The following is a 26,518-nucleotide window of genomic DNA, read 5'->3' as shown; positions in this document are numbered from 1 at the left end:
GAGATTATTTAAAGCTACTAACACATATTTTATTTACTAATAAAACAATATTTACGTAGAAAGGCAATCCAACCTTCCAAATATTTACGTAATATTATAGAAAAATAAGAAAATAAAATAACCTAAGTTGATCATGTCACACCCTTACATTATTTCTATTATTTTTAGAAGGAAATTTCATTTGTTTAAAAATTATCCTCCATTAGAGTAAGTCTTAGCTTAGATCAAATTATTCAACTAGCTACCTGATGTGGCAAACTTATCCCCATTTCTTTGACTTTCTCAAATTGTTCCTTAATTTTTTCAAAGCTTGATTTGGTCCAAAATTCATATATTAGTTAGCATAATTTAGTACAAAGATGCCTATTACTATTCTTAAATAAATGTCCATATTCAATCTTTATCTTTATAAATGGTTGAATTAAAAAAATGAAATAAAATTAAAAAATCTGTATTAAAATTACAAATAAGATTTTAATTTTCTATTTTTTTTAAATGTTTAATAAATTAATTAACTTTTAATTTGTTTATTTAATTATTTCTTTACATATTTAAATTTATAAAATTATTTAATTTATTCATAATAAATTCAATTTGTAAAATTACCATCTATTTATAATAAATTTGAATTTTATGTTTAATTTTCATGCAACACTAAATTTATAAATTTTAAAATTTTTGAAAGCTTCTAATTTTAAAAAATTTTAGAGATTAAATAGATATTTTATATAATATTTTATGTGCATGTCAAATTATGTGTCCATATAATTTATTTTATATTAAATATATGTTTTTAGTTTTTTTTTTTTTTTTTCCTTCTCTAATCTTTAACAAAGTACACTTCTTTATAATATATTTTAATATAATCCACATTATCCCAAAATGTTAAAATTAACCACAAAAATTATAATGAAAATTTGAAATCCATGTTATTAAATTGTATTTTTTGAATTTTTGTTTGGCTTCAACTTCAAATGTATTTTTTGAGCTTGTTCTGGGTACATTTTCACACAGTGTTGTTCCTCCCTATGACGTGGGATCCGTTCTATTAGAGTTTATAAATTTTTAGATTTTGAGTCGGTAAGGTAGAAAAAAAAACCCTTCAAAAAATAAGAAAAATGAGTAATAATTTCCAACAAATATATACAAATTGGCTTGGAATCCAAAACTTAAGAGATTAGAACAAAACTTTAAGAACACCCAAAAAAAAAAAATAGAAAGAGGAGAAGAACTATGAATGAGAGCAGTGTCATCTAACAGTAGAAGCAACAGCATGAGCCCACCATTTGAGATTATCTTTCATATCAATCTCATTTGCAGGAAGCCTCCATTTCATCACCAATGCCTTCTTCAATTCCTCCTCTTCCTCCATCGCCGCCCAAGCTTCCGAAAGATAAGGCCTCGAAATTCCCCCTCCCAACTCTTCTTCTTCTTCATCCCTTTTCCCCAGCCTGTTCAATCCCGGAACTATCCACGCCAAGCTAGAGCTTTTATCCCCTTCCGAGAACACGAATCCCAAATCCATAAACCCTTTTACCTCCTCAAATTCCAGCTCCGAGAGGCTTCTACTTTCCGACCCCCTTATGCTTCTCCCTCCAATTCTCCTCCTCTGTTTTCTTTTCTGCCTAATTACTACTCTCCGGCTCTTCTCCGGCGGCTCTTCCCCGGCGATTTCTTTGCTCGAAAGAATCGTTTGAAGCTTTGGAGAGAAGAGAACTGAATCGGGTGAACTGGAATCTGACATAAAGGTTAATTTAGAGCTTAAATCTTCGCTTATGGACCTCGGGCAAATCCGAGGGACGAAAGGTTCCTCTGGCGGCGAGTTTTTTAATGGGTCGCGATCTTGATTTTCGGGTCGTGGGTTTTGGGGGTTTGTTGGAAAGGGGTGTTTGTTGAAGATTTCACGCTCGAACCACAATGAATCGAAGAGATCGAGAACTTGCTCAACGTCCATCAATGGCGGCGCAAAACAGATATCTCTGTTCTGTTTGTGTTTTGTGGTTGGTTTTCACAAACTAATGTTCATTTTATATATGCGTGTAATGAGTCCAAAACATTGAATTATTACAAAATTGCCCTTGAATTGTTCAATAATTTACGAATTAAAAATGATATTTGCTTGTTTGAGGTGTAGTTTTGTCTTTTATATAAAAAGTGTTTCATTTTTTTTGGGTAGAATTTAAATCTTTTCTTACTAAAGATTAAGATAAATAAATTTTACATGCAGGCGTCATAATCGCATTTTTTGAGATTTTACAAAGCGATTGTGTTGACGTATACACAAGTCTCAACCAAAAAAAAAAAAAAAAAAAAAAAAAAAAAAAAAAAAAAAAAAAAAAAAAAAAAAAAAAAAAAAAAAAAAAAAAAAAAGGAAACGGAGAGCTAAGAGATTTGAGAAAACGATTTTAAAACACGATGTTATATTGTTAATATATAATTTGTGAGATCCCACATCGGTTGGGGAGGGGAATGAAACACTCCTTATAATTGTGTGAAAACCTCTACCAAGTAGACGCATTTTAAAACCGTGAGGCTGACAGTAATATCTACTAGCGGTGAGCTTGGACTGATACAAATAATATTAGAGCCAAACATCGGGAGGTGTGCCAACGAAGATATAAATTATTCTCTATAAGAAAATGGATTAATAATATGTGTATATAAATTACGAAAGAGATGGAATATTGCTTAAAAATGACTTAAAAAGCAAAGACCAACACCCACCATAAAAAAGAATGATTGTGTGTGTGTGGTGGGTATAAAATTAAACCATGCATATCATGGCAATCATAATGAATGATTGAATCACTGATTGGATGCAGTAACTAAATTTCTCCTATAAAAATCCTTTCTTTTTACTCTAACATAACCCAACAACAACAATTAATAATAATAATAATAATTCTTTTTAAGCCATCAAACTAAGCTAATTAGTTACTCAAAATTTTACCGCATGTATTTTTATATAATTTCCTTAAATTTCTCACCCTGTTCTTATAAGTCAATAGTCAAATTATTGTCACTGTTAAATAAAATAAAATTAAAATTAAAATTTTTGTAACAATAACAATAACGTGGGATTTATTTGGATGTGAACCGGGGAGGAGAATTTGAAAACAAAGACAAAAAGCGTGTTGGAATTGCATGAACCTGTAATTTTTAAAACAAACCAATGGCTGATTGTTGAGGTTAAATAATAATTGAAAATTAAATAATAGAGGTCAACTCGGCTGTTTGACCAGATAAGGTCAATCCATGAAGGCAACCAATTTACCATATCCAAACGGAAGGGGCATTACAGTAATTCCGTCCTTTTAAAAAGGAATATTCGGACACGCGTTTCAGAATAAACTCGGAGATTCCGAGGAGTCAACTTGACGTGTCCGACAGTTGAATCATATGGGCAGCGAGTTTCATTATTTTAATTATCTCTAATAAATCTTTAATTTATTCCTCTCCTAATAAATATAAAATTAGATTAGATATAATATTTAATATTATATCTATTAATTTAATTAAGATTTTTAATTTTTAATCATGTATGAAATTATAAAATATAAAGTAGTGAATTATAGAATTTTAAAGCTTGGTAACTTAATTTATATAAAAAAAAAACTAATAGCATTTAATGAGTAATAAAACTATGTTTCTAACAGAAATGGTAAAAAAAAAAAAACAGAAATAAGCACGTGCGTCAAATAAATCCAAAGGCATGACTTTGGTTAATTTGGTGTGTATTTATTAAACAAACAAATTCCTGTTTTAAGTTTGTCGGTATTTTAAAAAATGATAATGAAAAAAGGTAATTAAGGTAATGTTTTATTAAAATTACGTCATTGATTACGTGCTTAATAAGGAAAAAGCAAGGGTTAATTTAATTTGAACCCTTAATGTTTCCCACGTTTTTCATTCAGAAATTTGATTAAATATATCACAAACAACACCGACCCTTCCAAGAACAGTGAATTATGTAATGCTTGTTAGGAATCACGACTCTCTACAATGGTATGATATTGTCTATTTTGAGCATAAGCTCTCGTGGCTTTACTTTGGGCTTTCCCAGAAGCCTCGTACCAATAAAGATACCCACGATCTTCCACTAAATTAACCATTGTGGGACTCACCCAATAATCTTCAACAATCATCCCCTCGAACAAAGTACATTATAAGCCTCCCATGAGGCTTATGGAGCTCTCGAATAGCCTCCTCTTAATCGAGGCTTGACTCTTTTCTTAGAGTCCTTGAACAAAGTACACCATTTGTTCTGACACTTTAGTCACTTTTGACTAAACCTTCGAGACTCACAATTCTTTGTTCGATATTTGAGGGTTTTATTTCATGGCTAAGTTTAGGGTCATGGTTCTGATACCATGTTAGGAATCGCGACTCTCCACAATAGTTTGATATTGTCCACTTTGAGCATAAGCTTTCATGGTTTTTTAGCTTCCCAAAAGGCATCATACCCATAAAGATATCCATGATCTTCCATTAAATTAACTAAGGTGCGACTCACAAAAAAACAAAAAAAAAAATGAATAGAAAGAACACTAACCCTTTCTATTAATGTTTACAGGCAAGCAAGAGGGCTGTAGGGTTTAGTTTGGTTGCATGGGAGCATCGCCGGGCAAATCTCCTTTGGCAGTAAGGTGATGAAAAGAGAGGCTGAATGGGCGACTGCCAATGGAGTAGTTGCCCGGCAATCCATCCAATGCAGAGCCGGCATATTCATCTTCATCTGCATGCACTTTGTTGAGTGAAGAAGCTGGGCATTGCCGATGTTTTATAGCAGAGAGACCAGCATATTCCCAGTACAATACTCCCCCTCTCAAGGGAAATATACAAGTATAATGCTGCTGCTTGGGGGATGAGATTCCCATGGATCTTATTCCCAAACTGGACATATATATATTTTTTTTTCTTCTTCTTCTGTTAAGATGGAGACTTGAAGTAAAAAAGTGGTATTCTTTTGAAGCTAAAGTTATCTCTTTAACCCGCGAGAAATTCTAGTTTGAATGAGAGGTGAGTGAGGGAATGGAGAGAGATTTTTTTTCTGTTAGCTAAATAGAATGAGGGAGGAGTATTATATTTTCCTTCATTGTCTCCACACGTGATCTCACACAAATTTCCGTCTCACCTCATTTTATATATATATATATATTTTCTTACTTGGTAAATAAATAAATTTTTTAAAGACTAAATTATAATATTGAAAAATTAAGTTAATATTGTATTTACTAAATATTATTGGATTTATTAAAATGTTTTAAACTTTTAATAGAAATTAAAATGAAAAATCTATTTAAAATATCTTTCAAACTATTATTATTTTTTAAAATATGTATAAAAGTGGGAAAAAGTTGTTTGTGGCAAACCTCAATTAAAAGTAGGCCTCTTGTCACAATCACAATCACACTACATTATTGCAGTAAAGTAAGACAATGATCGTGCGACATATTCTAACCCAACAAACAAGTCAGTCGTATGAAATTTGGATCTCACAGATAATATCGATGTATGCTCGAGCCTAAGGTCACATTTAAGAGAAATACTTTAGAAAATATGAGCAAGACATTTTAGTCCTGACAAGTATATTCATGATTTTGGTGACAGAAGTTGATATTGACAGAACAATAATAGTAAAGACCTATCTAACATGAAAGTAAGCAAAAAGGATTTGGAACAAACATGTGGTCATGGACAACACGCTTAGACAAGCATGACCATGACATCTAACATGCGACCACAAACGACACGCATAGGACAAACATGACCGTGACAGCCCTTAAGCATTGTATTAAAATTATATGCGTGCAGAATCCCTTTTAGATGCAGTTCACCGCCATTGTAATAGAACTCAAGAGTGTTGTATTGTTGTACAAAACATAACAATTGGAAACACAGATCATATGCTGTGGACCATCATATCAAACTCATCCTTAAAAAACACAACTAATCTTCTATACTTTAATTTCACTCTATTTTGTTTAACCTTTGTCAATTCCATGGGGTTATCTCAGCAATCAGTTCCATCAAATATGATTATTTTTTTTATTTTTTTTATCCTTTTTTGAAAAGTCAATTTTGACCAAAGCAAAAAAAGAAAAACCCACATACCTTGTTGCTTAGGAAGCCAAACTGTCGCAGCAGAATTGCAGGAAAAATCTCCTTTGACCATCCAAACAGATCACACCCCACCTTCTCCCCCTCCGCCGGCTGCGGCGGCGACGCCTTTGCCCATGGTACCTTCATTAAATGCCATTTCAAAAGGAGATCTATCTATATATATATATATATAGAATGGGCTGGTAAATTTTAGTGTATTTTTTTACCCTAAGATGGGTTAGTGGCTATGGTGGATGAGTGATATGATATTGTCCATTTTGAATATAAATTCTTTTGATTTTTTTTTTAATTCCCTAAAATGGCTCTTACCAATAGAAATGATTTATTTATTTGGACTCCACTTTCCAAAAAATGACATGCTGCAGCATTTCGATTTTTTTCTAATATTTTTTCTCTTTGTATCGACTTATTCAATGAATAATGCCTATTTATCGATCTCAATACAAATGTAAGATACATTTTGAATTACATACATTATAGAAAAACATAAATATAATATTAATATACATTTTGAGATTTAAATATTTGACTTTTATCTGTTAAACATGGACAAAAAGACATAATAGTTTGACTTTTTTTTCTTTTACTTTATACATCATCTTAAATGTCCCATGCAACCTTACACTATAAGTTATATTTAACCTTTATCAAATTTTAGATATAAAACATCATAAAATTTTAAAAAACCGGTAAGTTAAAAAACATCATAATAAATGTAAACCTTAAATTTTAAAATTTTTAATTTTATGTTAATGAATTCATGAATTATTTGTTATTTTTTGAAGTTTATAAATCAATTAACATAATATAATTTTATTAGTTAATTCTGAAAAAAAAAATAAAGAAAAAAATAAAGAAATGAAGAAGGATGGATACATGAGAAAGTGGGAAAAAGAAACCAAATAAGTTTTATATTTTTTAAAAATTAAAATAAGGGAATCGAAAACAGACTTAGTTTAATCACGTAATTAATTAATACGATTAGTGTTTATTGCTTCCTTCGTGAAGCCATCAATTTCTAATATCTAAATTAATTTTTCTGGTTTTCTCTCACTTTCACCAATAATATAAATTATATATATATTTTAAAAATTATACATGCATCAGTAATTAAGATAACCTAATTTTCTACACCAATCTCAATTTCATCATTTATTTTGTAAAATGATCAATTTGATGTTAATAAAAATAATTTAATGATATACATTTTTTTTACAATTTTTAATAAATTCATTAACAACTTTCACTCGATTAAACCAAAAATGAAATATACCATTTTGATTTAAACCGGATGATCGTAAAGAAATTATTGAATGCGACCGTCATTTTTCGTGATGGTTTTAAAATATCTCAAAAGTATATATTAATTTTATATAATTTTTTATGCTAATTGTAGCCTATTTAAAGCTTATTAATTAGGCATAAATAAGATTAGAAGTGAGATTTATAGCAATGGGAAAAGATTCTTGATTGTAGCCAAGAGCATGTGATCCATCCAACTGATTAATTAAGATAATTGTAATTAATTATGAACTATAATCCATATACATTTAAGTGTTTATTTAAATACCTAACTTGGGCTGGGTCTTCTCTAGGATAGTTAATTAAATTGAATGTGGCTTAAATTATAGTTTACTTCTAATATTAACTTTCTTCCAAGCTTTATTATTATTCAAAACATTGTTACATCCCATTTGTTAATTTGGTTATATTTCATTTATTAAAATTGGAAGTAAAAAATACACAAATTTGTTCACCATGTCACAATCAACAGCGACAAATTATGGATTTAATATCACCAAATTGTGAGAGATTAGATAGTTATTAAAGAGAGTAGTAGCCGCACGTCCCCCAATTAATATTTTTGTCAACTCTTTACCCCATTTTTTTAATATTTTAATTTAAACCTCCCAAAAATTAATTTTTTAAACAAATCCCACATTAAATTGCCCCTTTATTCTTCTTCTTCCTCTGTTTCAAAGCCCTCTGATACAAACTTTTCCGACAGCCTTAAAAAACAACCACCCATCTACGGCGGCCGGCCATATATAGTAATATGGATGATGTTACCTTCAACAATAACCACCAATTCTATTCTGTTGATCTCTTAGAAGATAGCGACGAATTCAAGGCAGCCCCTGATTCTCCTCCTCCTCCTCCTCCTCCTCTGCCTCCTAATTCCACCGCCGCCAAGAAGGGCAGGTCAGTTGGTGAATTCAGATTGATTTTGTTTTTTGTGTATTTATTTTTTTAAAAATTTGATGGTGTGTAGAAGAGGGATGAAGAAGAAAGTGGTGTCGGTGCGGATTAATGGCGACGGCCCAAGGAATTCCTCTGGTTCTACGACTCCACCCTCTGATTCTTGGGCCTGGAGAAAGTACGGCCAAAAGCCCATCAAGGGCTCCCCTTATCCCAGGTTATCTATTTTATTAAAGCTTGATTGGAATGAAATTAATGGGTTTTGATTGGATTTGGGTTTAATTTTGTAGGGCGTATTATAGGTGTAGTAGCTCCAAGGGATGTCCGGCGAGGAAGCAAGTAGAGAGGAACCGGCTTGATCCGACCATGTTGCTCATTACTTATTCCTGCGAGCATAACCATTCCGGTCCGGTTTCCAGAAACAACAATCACCACCAAGCCGCCGCCGTGAAACCCACTTCGCCAGAGACGGTTCCGGTTCATCCAGAACCGGAGGCGGAAGAGAAATTTGTGGAGTCGTTAGAGGACCAGTTCAGCTGGTTTGGGGAAATGGAAACCACGTCGTCCACAGTGCTCGAAAGCTCCATTTTCTCGGGGAGATCATCCAGCGGAGTGGGAGATTCGATTTCCAGTGACGTGGCAATGCCTTTTCCGATGGGGGATGATGACGTGGACGACTCTCTCTTTGCGGATCTCGGGGAGTTGCCGGAGTGCTCTGTCGTGTTCCGACACGGCGGAGGCCCAGAATTACCAGTCGATGAACAACCGGCTACAAGCCAGCGGCGGATCACTCCTTGGTGCGGAGCCACCACTTGAGATGTCCGGCGCGGCCTTCTCTTTGTTTGTATACTTCTAGGAGCATCGTCCGCCATTAATGCCGGGAAAGTTTCTTCCTTCTCTTCTTTTCTTTTTAAATTATTATTTTTTTTTTCTAAAACTTTTATATTAACAAAATTAAATTCTTGTTTCATTTCATCCCAACTTAAAATTACCATTTTAATCGCGATTATAATTCGTGTGGAACATTTTAATTAATCACTGATTAAAGTTTTTCAAAATAATGCATTAACAATTTTAATCTTAAATCGTTACATTAAAATAAGATCAGCCCCACCTGATTAGAGCTCCATAAATAAATACCTCTACATGCTTAGGGATTACACAAATAAATAAAATTTTATTCAATTATGTAATAAACAAAAGAGATTTGAAAAGATAATATATTTTATTTATTCAAATCTCTCCATTAATTTTTTATTTTCTTTTTTGACCTTTTGTTTTCGTCTCTACGTAACCTATAAACAAAGGGTTTTTTTTTCCCCAATACGTAATATACTTAATAAATTACACGTCAGAAATTAATATTATAATAACGTCATTCCTTATATTATAATAATGTAAATTCTTCCATATTATTATTATTTTATTAGGTTGATAAAAATGCCTTTCTACCCTTAAATTTTATGTTATAGTTTAAATTAATACAATTATTAATTTTTCATTTTTAAATCGAATAAGAATCAACAAACACCTAAATGAAATCAATAGCTCTCTCGGTGAGATCAAACTTAAAATTTGAAGACCATAATATATTGGAAAGTAAATAAAATCCAGGCAATATCAATATCCTATTCAAGACATCTCTGAAGAATTGCTACTCAACTATGGTGCGCATAAGGATGCAGCAATATCGAATCAGCCGCATCGAAAAGAATGCAAATCAAGAGCCTAACTCGAACAGCAGCCAGCCTTCTTTACAGCGGATACGTCCTTACCGACGTCGATTTTATCTCCTTTTGAAGGAACTGTGGCAGCAGCAGCAGCGCCATCGCCAGCCTCCATGGACTTCTTGCTTACAATGTGATAGATTTGTGTAAGGACTTCGGCGAATGAGTTTTCGACATTGGTTGCTTCCAGTGCTGAAGTTTCCATGAAATAGAGAGACTCCTTCTCAGCAAAAGATTTTCCGTCCTCTGTTGATACTGCCACTAGGTGTCGGAGGTCTGACTTGTTACCAACAAGCATGACGACAATGTTAGGATCTGTATGGTCTCGCAACTCCCTTAACCACCTCTCGACGTTTTCAAAAGTGGAATGTCGTGTGACATCGTAGACAAGCAGTGCACCTACTGCGCCTCGATAGTAAGCACTGGTTATTGCACGATACCTACGAACCCGAAAAGAGATGGTCAGTCCGTAGAAAGAGTTAGGCAGGAGTGTGTGTGATTGACTTGAAGACTATCGTAAACAAGACTTAAACCTGAGCACATTAAAAAACTTTATGATTCATCGAGGATGAAATAGCACGTTGACCGCCTAATTAATGCAACATCAAACCAAACCTCACCGATGATCAGCTAAAGCATTGAATCACCAAATAAATCATGTTTAGAATATAACTCTCTCTCCATTGCTACCACAGAAAATGAAAGAGATACTATATAAGGGTCTCAAAACCTCTATCTAGCATACATATTTTAAAATCTTGAGGGGAAGCCTAAAAAGAAAAGTCTAAAGAGGACAATATTTGCTAGCGGTGAGCTTGAGACATTACTAATGGTATCAGCTAGACACTAGGTGGTGTGCCAGCGAGGATGTTGAGCCCCAAAGAGGGGTGGACACCAAGCAGTGTGCCACCAAGGACGCTGGGCTTGAAGGAGGGTGGATTGTGAGATCCCACGTCAATTGGAGAGGGGAACGAGTGCTAGCGAGAATGGTGGGTCCCAAAGGGGTGGATTGTGAGATCCCACATCGGTTGGAAAGAGGAACAAGGCATTCTTTATAAGGATAGGGTTTAGGGTTTAGGGTTTACTATATGGTCTCAAAACCTCTATCTAGCAGACATATTTTAAAATCTTGAGGGGAAGCCTAAAAAGAAAAGTCTAAAGAGGACAATATTTGCTAGCGGTGAGCTTGAGACATTACTAGTGGTATCAGCTAGACACCAGGTGGTGTGCCAGCGAGAATGTTGAGCCCCAAAGAGGGGTGGACACCGAGCAGTGTGCCACCAAGGACGCTGGGCTTGAAGGAGGGTGGATTGTGAGATCCCACGTCAATTGGAGAGGGGAACGAGTGCTAGTGAGAATGTTGGGTCCCAAAGGGGTGGATTGTGAGATCCCACATCGGTTGGAGAGAGAGGAACAAAGCATTCTTTACAAGGGTGTGAGAACCTCTCCTTAGTAGACGCGTTTTAAAACCTTGAGGGAAAGCCAAGAAGAAAAAGCTGAAAGAGAACAACTTAGGCCGTTACACAAAGATAGACTCATACTCGTATCTACCGAACTGTGAAAATCCTAGTCTACCCAGGGAATTAAACGTTCTTTTTGTTTACCAAGTTTAATTCCTGTGTCCATTATTCAAAAGAAAAGAGTGTCCCCATTTGCAATTTCATTTATACTATTCAGAGGGATGATTTGTAGCTCTCTCTAGAGGTAGAATCAATACTTGATAATGAAAAGCATGCACAGGACGTGGACACAATGTTAATGAAACTTGTGAAAATGAAAAGGGAGATTGCAAATATATTCAATTTTGAGAAATCAAATACTAATCCTGATAAAACGCTAATGGCATTGTTACCCAAGACTCCAGGATTCATAAAGTTGAGAGAAAGAGGAAGAATACGAAGGGTGGGGGATAAGGTGTCAGTTCACGGACGCAAACATATAGACACCATCATTCTGAGCTAATATATGAAGAGAAAGGCAGAGGAGTAGTAGATCCGTATAGGGTTATGCAATCAAAAAACTAAGAACCAAGAATGTATATGTCTCAACATAAGGGGTCTGGACTGCTTGAACTTGCATTCTGTAGTACTGAAATGAAAAGCCAAAGACAAATATGCATATAAAAGGGATCGTGAATGGGGGCTATCATGGTTTGATCCCATACCTCAAAAGCATCTATGGTTGAGATGTACTAAAAGTCTATAACACGTGAATGTCCATTCCTATGCCCATGATTCGGAGAAACCATGGCAGAGTACTAAACTCAGCAGCAGTAATGACTGAGAAAGCACACAAGTTTATGTTTGGGTCGAGATATCAAAGATTTTAAGTCTAGTACTATGGGGTCTCATTATTTCCAATGTAGAAACAAAAGAACAAATGCTCTGGAATTTTTAATGGAACTACGTAATCCTTCTTTCTCAAGGCCCAGACTCGGGAAACTACCTAATCTAATAACAATTGTTGTTGAACATGTCGCATTCCTTGAAGTCATTTCTAATAATGATTACCCACCAAACAGAATTAACAGCCTAATTCCTTATTTTTTGAAGAAAATTGAAGTAAGAGACAACATTCAGACATTGCAACAGTTCTTGGAGTCTGTGGGATGCAATGCCTAAGTTCTCTAAAAAAAAATTTCCTACAGCATTAAGGAATTCTAATCATTCTTGTACGTCGATGTATTTAAGGTGTAACCACACAAACAACTCTAAGCAGCCCTGTTCAGATCCACTTAATTTGTAAACTACCCTCCGCGGTTCTAATATCCAAAACTCTAATTTAGTGGATGGTAAAGAGATTTATGATATAACCCATCATAAACCTCACATTCAAGTGAAGCTAATACAGAGAATTCCATCAGTAAAATCATCTAAAAGAAGCATCACCCAAAAATTCCATTGGCCATTCGTCAACAACCATATAGCTCAAAATACCAAGCACCATAAAACCTAAGCAAAAATAAGAAATACCCAGATCTTGAAAAGGGGAGAGGTAAGGAAGAGAAACTATTTGGAACCTTTCCTGGCCAGCAGTATCCCAAATCTGGGCCTTGATGACCTTGCTATCGACATTCAAGCTGCGAGTAGCAAACTCAACCCCAATGGTGGACTTGGACTCGAGGCTGAACTCGTTTTTGGTGAACCTGGAGAGCAAATTGGACTTGCCCACGCCGGAATCTCCAATCAGAACCACCTTAAAGAGGTAGTCGTAGTCATCTTCAGCTCTGTAGCCGGCCATCACAGTGCCCCCTTCTGAAGAAGAAGAAGAAGAAGAAGAAGAAGAAGAAGAAGAAGAAGTTTGGTTGGAGTAAGGGAAGAGGAACGGGGAATGGCTAGATCTCTGCGTGCTCGCTTTTTGGGGGTCCTTTCTCGATACTCTTGAGATTGTGAATTGGAAATGGGAGAGACCGCGGGTTGGCCTGTGCTGGGCTGGACTCCAAAGAGGAGGAGGAGAACACGTCTCTTTTTCAAATTTTGGAATTGAAATTGGTCTTCTTTTTTTTGGTTCTAGAAGGCTGTTGAATTGACGCCAATGCCCAAACTCTACTCGCTATTCGAACTGGTTAAAGAAGGACATTTTCGTCATTTTAAATCATGGAAGCTTATTTATTTATGGGAGGGAAAAAGTGTGACACTTCCGAATCTTATTTCAAGTTTGGTTTAAATTATGGTTTTTTTTTCTTTTTTTCTTTTTTTTAGTAAATTGTTAAATGAAATTTAACTTTAAATAATCTAAATATCAGCTGCAAAAATAAATAAAATATTAAGTTATAACAATTTTATACTTTTTTTTAATTTTAAAAAATATAATAGGTCGGAACACAGCAATGCAAAAACACATTTCTATCACTAAATAAAATATTAAGTTATAACAATTCCATACTTTTTTCATTTTAGGTAAGTTTTCGGTTAAAAGAATTCAGAATTAGGATAAGAAAACCAAATTCAGCAAAAATGGAAAATGAGATTGCGTTTGCCGGGAGTCGAACCCGGGTCTATTGCTTGGAAGGCAATTATCCTAACCGTTGGACTACAAACGCTACAACTGTCGGTTTTCTACAAGATATCAAAATAAATAATAATGTTTTTATTTTGGGAAAAATGTCGGATATATCCATTTCCTATTTATAAAATATTTATAAATACAGAGTATAATGTTTAAACCGTAAATAATTTAATCTAAATTTTATATTTTTGTAGTAAAATGAAATAATCTATTAAAATTCAAGAATAATGATTATTTTGATTTCATAAGAAAAATTCTAAATTAATCGAACTTTATAATTTTGTCTCACTAATACAGGAATGTATAAAATGTTGGAACCATAACCTTTTATAATAGTATGATAATCTTTAATTTGAATATAAGTTTTCATAGTTTTACTTTTAATTTATCGAAAATGTCTCGTACCAATGAAGATGTGTTATTTATTAATAAATTCATTAGGTTCCCTTATAATTAACCATATGAGACAGAAAATATCGAATATCTTCCGTACATAGAATACAGAATACAAAAGGTAAGGACAACAATAGATGTTTATACATTTTGGTGTATTTTACCATTAAAACTAGTCACCAGCTTAATTGAATTAAATAAACAAATAAATAAAAAGAGAACAATTTAGAGATAAAATAGAATATTTTAAAAAGAATGTTAATTATAAAGTATTTTGCTAACTTCAATATATTTTTTTTGTCTTTTATGTTAAACATTTAGAAACGTTATATGCATGGGATTGTGACAGATGAAGAAAATATGAATAAATAAAATCAAAGATACGTACAACAATTTCATACGTTTGATCTTAGACTTAAAGCCCGTCCATTGGACTTTAAAGTTGGCAGTGGGCGGCTAAGGGGCAAAGGCGGAAGCCATGGCGAACACGCGGCATTGTTGCACCGTCTAAGGATGAGCATTTAATGGCACAGAAAATCAAATATCCGCTGTCTTTTGACTTCCCCAATCCCCATACTATTCGCTTTTGGAACCTTCCTTCTTTTTCCACATCCTCCATACATCGCCTCTTTTGCCTCGTTGGATCCCAAATCCATCTTCTACCTCCCTTAATTAAATCAATGTCCCCCCAATCCCGATTTAATTCCCATCTTATGATCGTCATTATATCATGTCTAACATTATGATCAACTATTTAATTGAACCTTTAACTTGTTTATATGTACACGCCCCCATTCCTCAAATCCACATTTTCTTATTCCATTTTCTACTCTCTCTCTCTCTCTCTCATGGCTGTCTCCACCAACAAATCTTTACTCCCCCTTCTTCTTCTTCTTCTTCTTCTATCCTCCATTTCACCATCTTCCCAATCCAGAGGCCTCAACATCAACCGGCTCTTCTTCGCCGCTCTCCCAAAAGGCTGCACGCCGCCGTCTGCTCCCAGCGATAAAACCCACGCGGGTCTCCCCGCGCAGGACTTCCTCCGTGGTCGCCGCCTCATCCCCGCCCATCCCCCGCATTATTATTACAGCAATCGAATCCTCCGCTCCGTCCCCAGCCCCGGTGTCGGCCATTAACAGCTTCCCAGTAATCATCTCTTTCTCTCTCTTTCTTTTCAAATTTGATTCTCAGGTTTATCGGTGTACATAAATTAGGAGAAATTGTTAAGTGTAATTCCTTTTCAGCTCTTCCTAATTTAATTTTGTCCCTATCATTATTAATTATTATTAAACTCTTAATCTCTTGGTTTGTTTAATTACGAGTTCATTATTTCAATATTTTTACGGTGTAAACTCATTCTTCAAAAAGAAAATAAATTTATTATTTAAAATAACCTCCTTTTTAAGGCCCCATTGTATAATGAAAATTAGAGAATCAGAATAAAAAATAATAATAACAATATGTTGCTAAAGATAATTTGGAATAAAGATTATTACTATTAATTATTAATTACTAATATTGGAAATATCAATGAATTAGAAATAGGGTTAACTTTAAGGGAATAATTTAATTTCTCTTTAAAAAAATAATTTCATAAAATAATAAAAATGAGAATAAAAAAATAAAGCTAAAAAATTCTCATCCTTTAATTTCAACGTAGTAGTAGGCATAAATTGTAGGCATAAAGCAATTAAAATTGCGTCAATAACACACCATATTCACTTCTCTACCAATATTTTGTACTCTTTGATCATATCTGTGTAATAACGTTGAGATAGAGTGTTCGTTTCATTTAATAACTTTGAGATCTATTTGGTTTTTGAACTTGTTTGGTATTTAATAAGTCTTTAAATTTTCAATTTTATGTAGGGGTATTTGTACGACCCAATAATATTATCAACTCGAAATATCCAATCCTACCTCGATTAATCCTAGGGTTGGGTTGATTTTTTTAAATATCAAATTTTTAGTTAGATCAATCAAAACAACTCAGAAAATAGGGCTGCAATCGAGCTCAACTCTATCCCAAATCTTAAAAAGATTAAAATATTTAACATTTGTAATTGATGCTAGTGATGCATTATAACTTCTAAATGTTCGATATTTAAATGAGAGATTTTAGTTATTGATGTAATATGTGGCGTGAATAATTATAATTTTTTTTTTAATAATTTTAAAAAGAATAACTTGACAACTCCGTCCAATTCAAAAAGCAGAGAGTTAGGTTTAGGTTGGATTGAATTGTACTTAAAATTTTAAATGCTAATAAATAAATAAATTTTTAAAATTTAATATGGAAGATTCTAGACACTTTAAAAGGGAAGGATTAAACTTTTATTTTAACTTAATATTTATATTAAACATTTTTCCTTGGTTTTTTTAGAATATTTCAAATTAGTTATAAATCACCCTAATTTTATTTGATAAAATAAAAAAATTCCATAAATCCAAATAAAAAAACACTCAACCCATCCAAAACAAACAAAATGCCAAATCAATCACAAAATGTAATAATTTTTTAAAAGAATATTACCATATATATGTAAGGAAGAAGTTATTAAATATATTTATTCAAATTCAATATTTAGGTAATAAAATTATAGATTAATTTTTTTTTTTTTGGATCCATATTATTGAACAAATAATGGAAAATTCACAAAATAATTTATTTAATCAAACAAAAAAACTTGTCACATCATATGATTGTATTAACTCCATTCCAATTATGAAGATATATCCATTAATTAAAAAAAAAAAAGGAAAAAAGAAAAATCCATTAATTTCAAGTGTTTTCTATGGAAAAGTGCAAAAATAAAACGAAAGAAACACTAAAAGCGCTTTGAGTGGATATAATTATTATTATCGTTAAATAAAGAAAATTAGTGCACCATTTTTATTTTTATTTATACTCGTAACACAATGTATTAAATTAGGAATAAATTATGACACTCGAATAAATGAGAGATACATGAATGAATCGAGAACACATCCGAATGAGAGTGATCTTCAGAATAAGATGATTAAGAAAGACTTAAAAGAATTAGAAGTCACTATCTATAATCTTCGTAATCTTATAGAGTTTACCCGAAGTAGGTAAGTGATATAAGAACATACTCATTAAATATGATAAAGTTTAAAAAGGTAGCGTCTTTATCTATCCTAATTAATTAATATTATTTTAAAAAAATGTCAAAGCTTTGGCATAAAATCAAAATTGAATTGATTTAGCTCTTTTTTGTGTGGGAATAAAAAAGAAAAAAGGCTCCATTAAAACCATCCCATGAGCCCTACAAAGCATTTAGAACACTAAAGATTAATGTAAAGAGGTGGCTTACTTGTCACTTCATGCCTCCACCTGTCCACCTTTTTTAAATGGACAAAACAATATCATCAAACCACCCAACAAAACAAAGCAAAAAGGAAAAACATTTGTAATTTAAGATTCATGGGTCCAACTTGAGTGTATTTTGCTGACCTGCTGGCTTGATTAGTGAGAAAGTCCAACATGAACCATATGGGCTTGGGCAATTTGGAATGGAATTTTGTGATCCTCATAAGCCCACACCAAAAACATACAGATTGTGGCATTGTCCTCAGAAATGTCCCTTTTTTGGTAATAAGGGTTTGTGGGTGCATGCGATGGAGGCCGATGGATGTTATACTTCAGTGCCCCAAATGGGTATTCAATCATCTACTCTCTCATGTCCTTTCATTCTCATCTTTGTCACTGTTTTTTCTTACTGTTTGATCCAGGATGAAGTTCTTTCTAAGCATTGTGTATTTTAAATGATGGGTTCTCTTTTATTCCATCCCTTTGGAATTTCAATGGGGAGCTGCCATTGTTTGTATGTATTTTGAGGTTACAATTCTTTTATTCAAGTGAGATCCAATATCGGTTGGGAGTAGAACGAAACATTCTTTATAAGGGCGTGGAAACCTATAGCATATGCATTTTAGAAACCTTGAGGATACCTTGAGGGGAAGCCCGAAGAGGACAATATCTGTTAGATGTGGGCAATGTGACAGTAAAGAGGTTGAGCTCTGAAGGGGTGGACACGAGGCGGTGTGCCAACAAGGTCGCTAGGCCCCTTGGATTTGGGGGTCCTACATCGATTGGAGAAGGAAACGAGTGTCAGCGAGGATGCTGGACCTCGAGGGAGATAAATTGTGAGATCCCACGTTGGTTGGGAGGAGACGCGGAATCTTATAGGATTGAACCTTTACCATTTGTTAGATTATTGTCATGTCTAATCATGGTTTACTTTATGAACTGTTTGCTTTCTTGCTACTATTTTGCGGTGCTTGTTACTTTCATTGGCAGAGCCAATTTATCGAAATTCTCATATTCCTTGTTTTACTGCTATGAAAGTATTGAATAACTTTATGAAATTCTTTATGCAACCCAACCGTGGAGACAATGCTCTCATCATATCAACAATCTACTGTAGGGGACTAACTGTGTAGTTGATTTTCATCTTATCAACAATTTACTTTGAATGTTGTCTATAAGTCTGGATTGAAGATCTTTCTGGGCAGGAAACTCGTCGTAGCGACTCGACACGATGTAACACATCACGTATTTGATAAAACTTAGCTCAAATTTATTGAGTTCCTATGTTTTTTCGGGACAGCCACATGAATGAATGTATTTTGTCTCTTTTTGCAGCTCTTCAAAAGTGAGAACACAAAGATGAGGTTCATTGATAAGGCTTGTCTGCTAAGGAAAGTGTCTTCCAGCTAAGTCCCCAAGGTAATGAACACAAAGATTAGAGTTTTGGTTCGTACTCCATATTCCTTTATGCTTTTCCATACACAACTCTTATCCTTTAAGTCATCTTTTGTACAAGCTTTGCGTTCTGAAAATGTCAAACACAACTTATCTCATCTACAAAACAGGATCTGATATGATCTACAAATGATTCAGTTTCGTTGAAGTAACGAATTCTTAACGTAGGATCCCACGTCGGTTGGAGAGGGGAACAAAACATTCTTTATAAAGATGTGGAAACCTCTCCTTACCAAACGCGTTTTGATACGTAATGGACTAAAGCGGACAATATCTGCTAGCGGTGGGCTTGGGCTATTACAAATGGCATCAGAGTTAGGTACCGTGGGTGTGCCAACGAGGATGTTGAGCCCCCAAGGGTAACGAAACATTTCTTGTGAAAACCTCTCCCTACTAGACGCGTTTTAAAAGTTCCTAACTAAGTTCTTACAAATCTTCCTCCCATATCAGACGTAATCTAGATGAATATCAATCAAACTGAGGCAATCCAAGATGAACTTTACCAGAGTCATCAAAATCGACCAATATGAACATATGAAGAGTGGAACATTTTAAATTCTTCATATCACAGTCCCTGACGTGAAGTGGAGTTAATAGAAAAATGTTGAAAGTAGGGTCCCAACCTCCTTTTGCTGTCGTCTTAGAATATGAACACAAGGGTAGTAAGATTGCAGCCACATCTTTACAGGTCCGTGGTCGGTCAGTTTGGAATGGTGAAGACTTAAAAGCGATGAAAATCAAGCTGAATCTCTCCCTTTGAATTCTGGGAAATCCATACCTTTCAAAAAAGTATATATATATATATATATATTTTTTTTTATGTTCTTGGGTAGAAATTTAAACGTACACATATATCTTAATCAGTTGATCTGTGTTTGCCTTGACAATTAGAAATATGTACATGTTAGATTGGGTCGGGTTAAAGGTACTTTAGAGTCAATATCTTTGGGTTGGTTGGTTCTTTGGTCCGACCCATCCGATTAAAGATGACAACCTAGCCCACCCCTTGTATCATGAAAATTTAGAGCTTTGGTTGGCGAGAAAGAATGAGATACAGTTGAATATAGTCGAATTGATTCAATTCAAGTTGAACCAAATGTTTTTATTTTTAAAACTCGTTTGTCTAACTCAACCCAACCTTTTTTGATTCGAGTTAGATTGATAAATTTTTTCAACCACCGTAACTAATCTCCTATTATATATGGTTAACCACACTCAGACTATTTTTAAAATTTGCATTGAATTTCTGAATCTGCTATTAAAAATATATTTAAAAACATAAAAATAAAATTTTTATTAATTTTCATTTTTAGTTAGTCAAAGATTTAAAATATTTTTTAATTATAATTCTCGGATTCCAAAGCACACAAATTTATTTTTTATTGTCCCTACCTAATTTTTAGAGACATTTTTATACCACTTCCATTTTATTTTCTTAGCCTCACGATGAATGAATTTCCAAGAAACTATATATTACAATTAAAATTAATTAAATCATAAAGTTTCATAAATCAATATAATCATTAATTTAAAAGTTTTAATTATATTATTCATATTTTTCTTTATGACAGCTAATTTCCGAAATTAAGGAAGGGTAGGTTTGGAAGATGGACTCAACTGGTTGGCTATCCACCAAACGGGCACAGATGCGGTGATGCTTTACGTAAACGACAGTCCAATATAATCATGACACGTCATTAATTAAACCAAATAACGCAATAAAAAAGTCCACGGCGACAGCATTATTTAATTGAGTCGGGTCAAAAGCACCCGTCCCGATGGGTTTTCTTTTTTTCTTAATTGGAAAAATCGCTATCTGACGTCAGCTAGCAAAGTCTTTGACTTTAGACCTTACACGCTGACATTTGTTACCACGTGGCGGTCTTTTAATGGCTGGAAATTATCGAATCGGTACGCAACTTGTCGGCCTATTAATTTTGCCACCAGGCTACGTGGCAGATTTAGAATCTGAAACGTGGATATTTTTAATTGGCTGGTGGAATGGAAAAAATAAATCTCTTAAATATTCCACCATTTTGAATATTCCGCTACAAATATCCATTTAATTTGATTTTTCTCTTCTTTTGCTAAATTAAACTAAAATTCTCTGTCCCACTTTTTATATATTAATATCTCTTGCAAAGAAATTAAAAAAAATTTAAATGTTAAAAGTTATGCTGTATTATTAAAATTATAGTATTTAAAAATTATGTTCGAACATAATGTTTGATTAACTAAAATTAAAAAAATGAATATTTTGAAAGTAATTATTGAAAAGAATACTAATAATTAATTACCGTCTAGGAAGTAATCCTAAAAAGCATTGTTTTTTTGTTTTCATAGGAAAAAAAAACAATACTTTTGAAAATGGGTTAATAAGTTTAAATTAAATGATTAAAATGTTTGAAGTGAAACCAAAAATATTCAACTGCCAGCTGTCAACCACAATAACTACTGGGCCCCACTGACTTTTTTCTAGTCAACCCTTCCTCAAATTCCACTACATACAAAATACTCCACCATTAGATTACATTTCTATATATTTTAAGAAAAATAATAATAAATTTTGTTCAAATTTGATAATATATAAGATTAAAAAAATTAGTTAAAATGTTGGATTATTTTATTTTTAATAGAATTATAAATATTTTATTTTAAAAATTTTAAAAAATATCAAAGGAGTCAAGAATATGTGAAACAAAATTAAAAATTTGTGAATTTTTTTAAGGTGGAAAAATCATAGTGCGTTTAATTCTTAATTGAGAGCATGATAGGAATCTGTGATAAATTTATCGTCAAACCTTTGGAACGTCACTTTCCCCGGTACTGGCCGCCATTGCTAATTCATGGACGATCTTACAATTTCTCGCTTCCCTTGATCGAACGCGGAATCCCCATTTCCCTTTGTTTGTTTCTTCTTTTTTTTTTTTATAAAGCGATTCTTTTCCGTTTCTATCTTCTTGTGTTTTTCAATTCTCCATTAATCAGCAACTTGCTTTGCTTCACGACCCACCAATTGGCGCAACACTCTTTGTACAAATTACGGTTCTTCGTCTCGTTTAACTCTGGTTTTGATCTGTGGTTTTCTTTTTCTTCCAAGATTTTCGAGTTTTCTGTTCTTTTTCTTCCGATTTTGCATCGTCAATTTCTCGGTGCTTTGTTGAATTTCGGTAACCCTAGAATTTGGGGGTTGGTGGGGGTTTTATGGCTGCCGCTGCGATTTTCTCGTCTTTACGGAGAAGGAGATCGCCGTCCTTGGAGGTATTTTTGGCCCCTGTTGACCTCTCCGATGTGGCCTTAGTTCGAACCCTGGCGGTTGTTGCGACGGAGCTCGTTTCCCGATTTTCTCAGAAATCCTTCTTCTTTCAGCGGAGGAATTCGCGATCTCTGATAAGGAAACTGGAGGTGTGTTTAGTCTTTTTGGACTGTTTGAAGGATTCCGGTGCTACTTTGCCTCACACAGCGTTGCTCTGTTTGAAGGAGCTTTATTTGTTGTTGTATCGGTCGAAGATACTCCTTGATTATTGCTCCGAATCGAGTAAGTTATGGATGTTGCTTCAGAACCACTCGATTTCGGGGCATTTCAATGATTTGAATTTGGAGTTGTTGACATTTTTTGATGTTTTCCCTTTTGAGGAAGTTGAATTAGCTGTGGATGTTAGAGAACAGGTTGAGCTCTTGCAAAAGCAATTGAGAAGGACTAGGATGTTTGTTGATGAATGCGACGAGGTGTTGAGGGCGCACTTCCTTTCGTTTCTCGACGAATTTGAGAACGGGAGGCTTCCGAATCCGAGGGAATTGAGGGAATTTTTTGTGGATAAGTTGAAGATTCGGAATGCTAAGTGTTGTAGAGCTGAAATTGAGTTCTTGGAGGAGCAGATTGTCAATCATGAGGGCGACGTTGAGCCAACCTTAGCAGTGTTAAATGGTTTTGTTGCTTTTACTAGATACAGTAGATTTCTCCTCTTCGGATTTGAGGAAGATGAAGTTGATTCAGGTGCAGGGAACCAGAAGAAGCTGAAGAAGAACTTGATTAGCCAGGAGATTGCTGAGACGCTTTTAACGATTCCGAGGGACTTCTGCTGCCCGATATCACTGGATTTGATGAATGATCCGGTGATCATTTCTACAGGTCAGACATATGACCGCAGTTCGATTACTAGATGGATGGAAGAAGGGCACAGCACTTGCCCAAAGACGGGGCAATTGCTCGTTCATACCCGCCTCGCTCCCAACCGCGCGTTAAGGAATTTGATCATCCAATGGTGCATTGCCCATGGAGTTCCTTATGATCCACCAGAAGGAATGGATGCATCTGCTGAAAGTTATGCAATGGCTTCTCCAACACGTGCTGCGCTCGAAGCCAACAGAGCAACAGCTATAATCCTTATTCAACAGTTATCAATCGGATCGCAAGATGCAAAGTCGATTGCTGCTCGTGAGATTCGTTTGTTGGCCAAAACAGGGAAAGAGAATCGTGCGTTCATCGCAGAAGCCGGTGCGATCCCCCATCTTCAAAAGTTGCTGGCTTCCCCAAACCCAGTTGCACAGGAGAATTCAGTGACTGCTATGCTTAATCTCTCAATATATGACAAGAACAAAAGTTTGATTATGAGTGAGGTAGGGTGTTTAGGATCGATAACCGAAGTGTTGAGATCTGGACATAGTACAGAAGCACGGGAAAACGCCGCAGCTACGTTGTTCAGCCTCTCTGCAGTTCATGACTACAAGAAGAGAATAGCAGAGGAGAGTGGTGCAGTTGAAGCCTTGGCAGGGTTGTTGAGAGATGGTACCCCAAGAGGAAAGAAGGACGCTGTAACAGCTTTGTTTAATCTCTCGACGCATACCGATAACTGCGTTCGGATGATAGAGGCCGGAGCAGTAACAGCGCTTGTAGTAGCATTGGGGAACGAAGGTGTTGCTGAGGAAGCAGCTGGTGCATTGGCCTTGATTGTTAGACAGCCCGTTGGAGCCGAAGCAGTCGCTAAAGAGGAGAGAGCTGTGGCAGGATTAATAGCAATGATGCGATGTGGTACACCAAGAGGAAAAGAGAATGCAGTAGCAGCTTTGCTCGAGTTATGCCGGAGTGGAGGCGCTGCCACGACCGAGCAAGTGTTCAAGGCTCCCGCTTTGGCTGGGTTGCTCCAAATGCTCCTATTTACCGGTACCAAGCGAGCAAGAAGAAAGGCTGCTTCGCTAGCTCGAGTGTTCCAAAGATGTGAGCATGTCGTAATGCATGGGGTTGGTTATGCCTATCCAAGTAACTCGGCTTCTAACAGGGACTCCAGCTTTGCTAGCGAGGTATCTGTGCCGATATCCATCTCAGTACCGGTCGTGTAGTCACGCTATTCACTGTTCCCCAATTTTGTTCAAACGTTAACCGATTCTTTGATTGAAATATTAGAACGGAAGGATTATAGCCACAACCATGTCCATATTTTATGAAACAATGGTTGCTAGTAATGATGTATCTACTCTTCGTTTTACATACTTGTATCCTTGCTGTAATAGAAAATATTTATTGGCAAAAATAGAGGCTCAGTTACAACATTCATCACTTCGATCCTGGAACTAGGATGAGCTCTTTCCATTTCCAATGCCTTAAAATTGGTTCAATATGGGTATCTTCCAATGCCATCAATTTGTCCAAAAGCCCTTTGTGAAGATATGTTTCCTATCAAATCAGTCATCATTACCCTGTTGAATAGACAAAGACTCATTTCCACATCACTTTGAAAATCCATCGACACATATCATGATCTCAATAATGTTTTTGGGAGAGGCGTGTTTAGTGAACGACTTCATGTGTTCTCTGCGATACAATTTGCGTATCTATGTCTAAGGCTTTATGGGTTCCTTTTGAGTACCTACACCCAAGACTTCATGTGTTCCTTGTGACGTAGTCTGTGTCATAGAACTATGTTACACTGTTCATCAGGAGGTCTTTAGGATATCTCAAGTTCTCGTTCTAAGAGTTTTTTAAGCATAGTTAGGTGGCAAAGTAACGAGCATTGGATCGGGGAAGTCTCACTCAGAGCAGTCTTGTGTTTGCATAAATAGCAAGTGGTTAAAGAAATGATCAAGAATGGTGGGGCATCGGGGCTTTCCACCGCCCGTGTACTTACAAATGCAATGAGATGAAGGAAAAGGCACTCAAAGTGGAAGCAGAGTCGGCCATTTTCCCCAGCAACCATTGGAGATCAGATCAAGACACCTGTATGATAGCAGAAATCAACATGGTGGACTCTTTATTATGATGGGTCACACGTTGTTTTCAACTCAAATGCAACCCACTGTAGTTTTCCTTACTCTAAAAGAAACTTTGCACCCACTAAGCCATTCAACACAGCCTTACCACATTTAAGACTTACAGACAACTTCAGCTGTCCCAACTTCTCCAGCTTCTGAAATTTGAAGGAATAATGTTTGTTCTAAGATTTAATTAAGCTATCATTCTAATAATGCCAATCAGAGAATTCAAACCTGGTGAAAGTAGATTGAACTTCAACAGCTTCCCAGCATCAGGGGTCCTCATGGCTTGGGTCCCTAACAATTGTGTTCTGTCTGATTTTTACTTTTTTTTTTTTTTTGAAAAAAATAGAAAATTCCGAAAGAATCCACAAGCATACAAAAAAGAGAAGCCCACAGGGAGCCAACTACAAGGAGGAGCTCCAATCAAGTAATATAAGATCTAGTGAATAGTTACAAAAAGGGCCTACACACTGATGTCCAAAGAGAAATAGAGAATATAATAAAAGACCAAACATTATTGTATCACTTCTCTCTCCCTATGAAGATTCAATTATTTCTCACTCCACGGATCCTACAAAATAGCATAAACCCCAGCCTGTCACAAAAACAGTCTTTTCTCACACAAAGGTGGATGGTGGAGATGGAAATTGTAACCGCCTAAGCTCACCGCTAGTAAATATTATCCTCTTTTGGCTTTCTCTTAAAGGGCTTCCCTTCAAGGTTTTAAAAAGCTTCTACTAGGGAGAAGTTTTCACATCTTTATAAGGAATGTTTCGTTTCCCTCTCCAACCTTTGTGGGATCTCCTAGAAACAGTCTTTTCTCACACAAACGCAAAGGTCGATGGTGGAGAAGCTCCTCAATCTACTTCATGCATCTTTGAGAGCGGGCAAAGCTATTAGCCAAACATCTTAAAGAAACCAACACCAAACAGCCCGAGGAAAATCACAACTCTAGAGGATATAATCAAGGTCCTAAACTGTGTTCTTTCTGATAGTAATCACCATAGTAACCATGGCAAAAGGCAGAGTG

The 26,518-nt window shown here is 35.0% G+C and overlaps 4 protein-coding genes, 1 long non-coding RNA gene and 1 other non-coding gene across 12 annotated transcripts; 3 read left to right on the top strand and 3 right to left on the bottom strand.

Moving 5' to 3' along the window:
• Positions 1–1,249: 1,249 nt before the first annotated feature.
• LOC111434058 lies at positions 1,250–1,954 on the bottom strand. The gene has a single exon (XM_023071351.1). The coding sequence runs from the start codon at positions 1,952–1,954 to the stop codon at positions 1,250–1,252; it is 705 nt and encodes a 234-aa protein (XP_022927119.1).
• Positions 1,955–8,073: 6,119 nt separating this feature from the next.
• Positions 8,074–9,219, top strand: LOC111434096 (probable WRKY transcription factor 65). Of its 3 annotated transcripts, none has more exons than XM_023071395.1 (3): positions 8,074–8,325; positions 8,396–8,500; positions 8,613–9,219. In XM_023071395.1, exons 1-3 carry the CDS (start codon positions 8,180–8,182, stop codon positions 9,136–9,138), a joined length of 777 nt encoding a protein of 258 aa, XP_022927163.1. In that variant the 5' UTR covers positions 8,074–8,179; the 3' UTR covers positions 9,139–9,219. The 3 variants fall into 3 exon arrangements, with proteins under 3 accessions (XP_022927163.1, XP_022927162.1, XP_022927161.1); XM_023071394.1 differs by having other exon boundaries at positions 8,396–8,539; positions 8,625–9,219; XM_023071393.1 differs by having other exon boundaries at positions 8,396–8,539.
• A 639-nt stretch (positions 9,220–9,858) lies between these two features.
• LOC111434098 (ras-related protein RABA1c-like) lies at positions 9,859–13,502 on the bottom strand. Of its 2 annotated transcripts, XM_023071397.1 has the most exons (3): positions 13,349–13,502; positions 13,069–13,315; positions 9,859–10,489 (listed from the first exon to the last, which is right to left on the bottom strand). In XM_023071397.1, exons 2-3 carry the CDS (start codon positions 13,287–13,289, stop codon positions 10,051–10,053), a joined length of 660 nt encoding a protein of 219 aa, XP_022927165.1. In that variant the 5' UTR covers positions 13,290–13,315; positions 13,349–13,502; the 3' UTR covers positions 9,859–10,050. The 2 variants fall into 2 exon arrangements, with proteins under 2 accessions (XP_022927165.1, XP_022927164.1); XM_023071396.1 differs by having other exon boundaries at positions 13,069–13,502.
• Positions 13,503–14,019: 517 nt separating this feature from the next.
• Positions 14,020–14,091, bottom strand: TRNAG-UCC. The gene has a single exon. It is a non-coding gene; the product is annotated as a tRNA-Gly (tRNA).
• Positions 14,092–18,056: 3,965 nt separating this feature from the next.
• Positions 18,057–20,271, top strand: LOC111434263. Of its 4 annotated transcripts, none has more exons than XR_002708914.1 (3): positions 18,057–18,129; positions 18,987–19,026; positions 19,117–19,282. It is a non-coding gene; the product is annotated as an uncharacterized LOC111434263 (long non-coding RNA). The 4 variants fall into 4 exon arrangements; XR_002708915.1 differs by lacking the exon at positions 18,057–18,129 and adding an exon at positions 19,925–20,271 and having other exon boundaries at positions 18,676–19,026; positions 19,117–19,200; XR_002708913.1 differs by lacking the exon at positions 18,057–18,129 and adding an exon at positions 19,687–19,909 and having other exon boundaries at positions 18,676–19,026; positions 19,117–19,200.
• Positions 20,272–22,013: 1,742 nt separating this feature from the next.
• Positions 22,014–24,793, top strand: LOC111434297 (U-box domain-containing protein 17-like). Its single transcript, XM_023071711.1, has one exon. The coding sequence runs from the start codon at positions 22,441–22,443 to the stop codon at positions 24,574–24,576; it is 2,136 nt and encodes a 711-aa protein (XP_022927479.1). The 5' UTR covers positions 22,014–22,440; the 3' UTR covers positions 24,577–24,793.
• The last annotated feature ends 1,725 nt before the right edge of the window (positions 24,794–26,518 follow it).

Source organism: Cucurbita moschata, unplaced genomic scaffold, assembly GCF_002738365.1.
Source record: "Cucurbita moschata cultivar Rifu unplaced genomic scaffold, Cmos_1.0 Cmo_Scf00044, whole genome shotgun sequence".
NCBI classification, from domain to species: domain Eukaryota; kingdom Viridiplantae; phylum Streptophyta; class Magnoliopsida; order Cucurbitales; family Cucurbitaceae; genus Cucurbita; species Cucurbita moschata.
Note: the sequence above shows the minus strand (reverse complement) of the source record. Positions and strands in the feature narration are given on the sequence as shown.